The sequence below is a fragment of the Physeter macrocephalus genome, chromosome 9, assembly GCF_002837175.3.
Source record: "Physeter macrocephalus isolate SW-GA chromosome 9, ASM283717v5, whole genome shotgun sequence".
Lineage (NCBI taxonomy): Eukaryota > Metazoa > Chordata > Mammalia > Artiodactyla > Physeteridae > Physeter > Physeter macrocephalus.
Genome location: NC_041222.1, coordinates 23,555,908 through 23,561,907, shown reverse-complemented (window position 1 = coordinate 23,561,907; position 6,000 = coordinate 23,555,908). Strand labels below are relative to the sequence as shown.

At 42.3% G+C, this 6,000-nt stretch overlaps 1 protein-coding gene across 4 annotated transcripts in view; it reads left to right on the top strand.

Moving 5' to 3' along the window:
- The window catches only part of TMEFF1 (transmembrane protein with EGF like and two follistatin like domains 1), a 98,162-nt gene that overhangs the window by 83,582 nt on the left and 8,580 nt on the right, over positions 1 to 6,000 (top strand). Inside the window, exon 10 of one of the 4 annotated variants that reach the window (XM_055087067.1) lies at positions 429 to 2,890. The exons of the other annotated variants lie outside the window; for them this stretch is intronic. Within the exon in view, the coding sequence (XP_054943042.1) occupies positions 429 to 621 (193 nt within the window). The 3' untranslated portion in view covers positions 622 to 2,890. Of the gene's footprint in view, positions 1 to 428; positions 2,891 to 6,000 lie in introns of those variants that run through there. 4 annotated transcript variants of the gene reach the window in all.

The following is a 6,000-nucleotide window of genomic DNA, read 5'->3' as shown; positions in this document are numbered from 1 at the left end:
GCAGCCACATGGCACAGGGAGATCAGCTAGGTGGTTTGTGACCACCTAGAGGGGTGGGATAGGGAGGGTGGGAGGGAGGGAGATGCAAGAGGGAAGAGATATGGGAACATATGTATATGTATAACTGATTCACTTTGTTATAAAGCAGAAACTAACACACCATTGTAAAGCAATTATACTCCAATAAAGATGTTAAAAAAAAGATACAGCCATGCAAGGGAGAACAGACCAGTTTTAAAATAAAATCATACAGTGGATTCCTCATACTTGTCTCACAGTGACATACATACCTTGAAAGAAGATCAGATCGTGTTGTGCTCTTAGGATAGAGTGTCTTTTAAGATACCTAACATTGAGGGATGAGAGAGGATGATGTCCTGATAATGAAGTGATACCAGGTCACTCTGTAGTATTTTACTCATTGACAGTAAGAAGACTGAATGGGGGCTTCCCTGGTGGTGCAGTGGTTGGGGATCCGCCTGCCAATGCAGGGGACATGGGTTCGAGCCCTGGTCCGGGAGGATCCTACATGCTGCAGAGCAACTAACCCCATGCACCACAACTACTGAAGCCTGCACGCCTATAGCCTGTGCTCCGCAGCAAGAGAAGCCACCACAGTGAGAAGCCTGTGCACCGCGGCGGAGTGGCCCCAGCTCGCTGCAACTAGAGAAAGCCCGGTGCGCAGCAACGAAGTCCCAACGCAGCCAAAAATAAAAATAAAGAAAAGAAAAGAAAAGAAAAGAACAAAAACAGAAAGGAGAACTGAAGAATAGACCAAATTTGTTTAAAAAAAAAAAAAGAAGACTGAATGGTTTAGTAGTTAAAGGCTTTGGAATCATATATCGGATTGGCCAGTTTTTGGCTATGCCCTTTGGAAGTTACTTAAAATTTCTAAGCCTCATTTTCCTTATTTGTAAAAAAAAAATAATAATGGTACTTGTTTCCTAGTGTCGTTAAAATTAAATGAGCTAGTGTATGCAAAGTGCTGAGCACAATGCCTGTTATACAATGTGTGTTTAAGAAGTAGCAATTGATGTTATTAGACTGTACATACCATTAGGTTAGGGACTCTGCTCTGCTAACCACTCTCTCTCTAGTGCCTGGCATAGGGCCGCTTCCAGTAGCTACTCAGTAAATAGTTTTTGAATGACATGTGATGATGGCCAACTTTTCCCTCTTCTTCAGACCAGAGGTGTTTCTTAACTGCTACAGAATCTCTTTTCTGCATTCTTGTAACTCCAAAAAGCAGGTGATCTTTTTTTTTTTTGTCTAAGCATTTATAGCGTCCACAAGAAACAGGCCATAGCATCACGTGCATTTCCTCTGGTAGGTGTATGTGTTTGAGTAGCAGTAAACAGGCAGGGGTGAACACCCTTTAGGCACAGTCCTATTATTAAGTTAAAATCTTTTAGCATTATCCCATCATTAGTTTGTTTATTTATTGCCTATTTTGTACCAAATCCTACCTGGCACTGGGGTCTCAAATTCAAATATGACATGGATCTAGCCTTCAAAAAAACGTACAGTCTGGTGGCAGCGACTGACAAATAATACACAATTAAAATATAATATGAAAAATGCTATCATACATAGATATGCATGAGGTGATTTGGGACTTCAAAAAAGCACTTCAACCTGAAGGGGGCATGGAGGACATTGCAGGACGAGGGGCAAGTCTTACAGGGACATTTGTGCCAACCCAGGAGGTTGTCCTCTGTCTTAAAGGCAGTGAGAAGCCATTTAAGGATTTAAATAAGAATGATGTGGTCAGATCTGAAAGCCACCCTGGTGGCTTGGTGAAAAATGGATTAGAAGACTGAACGTTAGGAGACTGTATGAGTGAGCAGTGAGAGCCTGAACCAAGTAAAGGAGTTGTAGTGGGAATGAGATGAGGAGATAAGTTGCAGAGAGAAAATAGGTGGCTGAATCCATAGGTTTTGGTGACCAGTTGAGTATGAAGATGGGAATGTGGGAGTTGGTGGAGGGTCATGGGAAGGAAGAATCAAGAGTCTCCCGGAGATCACCTCTGTGCTTTGTGACCACCTAGAGGGGTGGGATAGGGAGGGTGGGAGGGAGGGTGACGCAAGAGGGAAGAGATATGGGAACATATGTATATGTATAACTGATTCACTTTGTTGTAAAGGAGAAACTAACACACCATTGTAAAACAGTTATACTCCAATAAAGATGTTAAAAAAAAAAAAGAGTCTCCCGGGTTTCTGGCTGATGCAAAATTGAGTGGGGAAAGAGAATGGGGGCAGGAGGTTTGCGGGGACATGATGTACTGAGCTTAGTAATGCTTGGTCTCAGGTGCCTGTGGGGTATCCTCTTACCTAGTAGGCTACTGGGTATCTGTGGTTTTGGAACTCACGAGACAGATGCACATTGACGGCGTGTTTGGGAATCATTCCATCTCCAGCATATCCCTTCTAATTCCTACTCAGCAGTCCTTCCACCCCACTGGGCTTCCAATTGATTGATCTCTCACCCTGCATGTCCTCATCGCCTCCTTACTCAGCTTAACTCGTGGTCAATCCTTGCAGTCCCTGTCTTGCTTCATCATATACTCACTTGACAAAACTATAATCCAGGTTCATTCCAGCTTCCCGCCTGCTGTATACCTACACTCACCAGACTGACTGGTCTCACTGACCTTTATACTCAGTGGGCCCTGTACACTGCCGGCAGTCACTCTATAACTGCGGTCCATTCATCCTCCTCTCCTAGATAAGGTGACTGCTTTATACCGTCACCCCTCTCTTCAGACTGTCAACACCTCCTCTCTCATCCTCACTCTCAGCTGATGATCTTGTTTCCAAGTTCACTGAGAAAACTGAAGCAATATGAGGAGAATGCCCACAGACTTTTTACTATCACTGCCAGCAGTGCTCCCCCTTTATCTTCTTCTTTTTTTTTTTTTTTTTTATAAATTTATTTATTTTTGGTTGCATTGGGTCTTCGTTGCTGCTCAGGCTTTCTCTAGTCGCGGCGAGTGGAGGCTACTCTTCCTTGCCGTGCGTGGGCTTCTCATTGCGGTGGCTTCTCTTGTTGCAGAACTTGGGCTCTAGGCGCGTGGGCTGCAGTAGTTGTGGCACGCAGACTCAGTAGTTGTGGCTCGTGGGCTCTAGAGCGCAGGCTCAGTAGTTGTTGTGCACGGGCTCCACGGCATGTGGGATCTTCCCAGACCAGGGCTCGAACCCGTGTCCCCTGCATTCGCAGGTGGATTCTTAACCCCTGCACCACCAGGGAAGTCCCCCCCTTTTTCTTCTTATCGTATATTCTTGTGTACATATATTTTAAAATATATTTATAAATATATTTTTATTTCTTTTATCTTGAAAGATATTTCTCATTCTTACCTCTACCAGCTACTGTCCCATTTCTGTCCTTTCCTTTGTAGAAGAACTCAAAACAGTTGTCTATAATCTGTCCAGTTTCTCACTTCCCATCTCTCATGAATCCACCCCAATAGACTTTTGCCACCCAGCACTTCACTGAGACTGTTCTTGTTACTAAATTCATTAGTTAATTCTCAGTCTTAAATTACTTTTGAACGATCAGTGGCGTTTGACCTCCTGTGTGATAGGCATTCTTCACTTGGCTTCCGGGACCGACACTCTCTTGGTTTTCTCCTACCTCACTGGCCATTCCTTTCAGCCTTCTTGCCTGGGTCCTCTTTTGCTTCCTGGTCTCTCAGTGTTGGTGTACCACCAGGATCCAGTCCTGGTCCTTTTCCTTAGTGATTCCATCCAGCCTCAGGGCTTTACATGATGTATGCTAATGGCCCCCAGACCTCTCTCCTCAGTGTGGGACTCACAGATCTCTCTCCCTCACTGCCATTTTCACATGGTTGTCTGACACCCCAAGCTAACAGGACCTAAGCTGATCTCCTGATCTGTCTACCTGCCCGTAAACCTATTCCATCTATAACTTCTCCATCTCAGTTGATGCCAGCTCCATCTTTTCATTGGTTTAGACAAAACACTTCTGATACATCTTTGACTTCTGTCTCTGTCATACTCCATATTTAGTCAGTTGAGGAGTCCTGTTCACTCTATTTCAGAATATATCCAGAATTTGATTACTTCTCATCATTGTCACTGCCATTCCTAGTCCAGGCACCATTTTTCCGCTCTGGCATTATGCAGTAGGCTTCCTGATTGTATCCTAAATAGTCCATATTCAACACAGCAGCCAGAGTGAGACTTTTAAAATAAAAGTCTGTTCATGTCCTTCTTCTGCTAACACCCTTCCAGCAACTCCTCCATCTTCTGAATGAGGAGAACTTCACAGGTGGGCCCCTTTACCTCTCTGTCTTGGTCCCCTGCTTCCCTTCGGCTGGCCCACTCCAGCCATACTTGCTATTTCTTGGACACACCATGCACTCATGCTCCTACCTCAGGGCCTTTGCACTGACTCTTCCTTTGCCTGTTATGCTGTCCTTCCACTTGTCCACATGGCACACTCCCTGACCTCTTTCACATCCTTACTCACATGTCTCTTACTGAAGCCTACCTTGACCACCTTACTTAAAGTTGCAGTCCTCCCTTCCTGGCCCATACCTGGCACTCATGTTATCCCTTAGTTCTCTCTCTTCTCTCTCTTGTGTAGTACATGTCACCTTCTAACATAACCATTTAATTTGCTTATCGTGTTTCTTGACCCTCCCTCCCTGACTAGAGGGTAAACAGGCCAGAGATCTTTGTTCACTGATGTATCCCAAATGCCCATGTTAGTACTTGGCACATGTCAGGTGCTCAATAAATGTGTTAAATGGATGAGTGAATGAGTCAGCCCATGAGGCCATGGGAGTGAATGAGATTACTATGGAGAGTATGGGGATGAAAGAATAGGCAGCAGAGGACCAAATGTCTGGATCTGCCTTTAATCAGCAACAGAAGAAGTAGTGCTAACCTAGAAGTTAATGCTCTGGGTATTTGAAGAGTATAACCCTAAAGTCAGGCGCAGAAAATAATGTCCAGGGAGGATTGTCTGAATCATATATGGCCTATACATTCTTTTTGATATTCTGATTTTTAATCTTTGGGTTAAGCTAAAGTGTCAGAGAGCTGAATAACTAGGACATTATTATAGCTCCCTATGGAACTATTTTTATTTCACTGAGCTTTGACTGTTAGCCTACCATGAAAGACATTATTTTAAATAATCCTATGAGACTTCATTATTGAATTTATTGCAGCTATATTATTGAGGATGATGTTCTCTGTATGAGAAAGTACCCTCCTTTTTTTTTTTTTTTTTTTTTTGGTCACACCGCACATCTTGTGGTGATCTTAGTTCCCCAACCAGGGATTGAACCTGTGCCCTTGGCACTGAAAGCGCCTAGTCCTAACTACTGGACCGCCAGGGAATTCCCAGAAAGTACCCTCTTTAAGTGAGGACTAATGAGATAAAGTTCCCTTAAATTTATTAAAAATAGTAACTGTGATTCTTTATTTTTTTAAATTGAAGTATACTTGATTTACAATACTATATTAGTTTCAAGTATACAGCATAGTGATTCAGTATTTTTATACATTATACTCCATTAAAAGTTATTACAAAATAATGGCTATAATTCCCTGTGCTGTACAATATATCCTTGTTGCTTATCTATTTTAAACATAGTAGTTTGTATCTCTTAATGCCATACCCCTATCTTGCTCCTCCTCCCTTCCACCTCCCCACTGGTAACCACTAGTTTGTTTTATATATCTGTGAGTCTGTTTCTTTTTTGCTATCTACATTCGTTTTATTTTTTAGATTCCACAAATAAGTGATATACAGTATTTGTCTTTCTCTGACTTATTTCACTAAGCATAATATTCTCTATGTCCTTCCATGTTGCTGCAGATGGCAGAATTTCATTCCTTTTTATGGCCGAGGAGTGTTCCATTGTGTATATATATATATATGTGTGTGTATATATATATATATATATATACACATATATATATATGTGTGTATATATATATATATATATATACACATATATATATA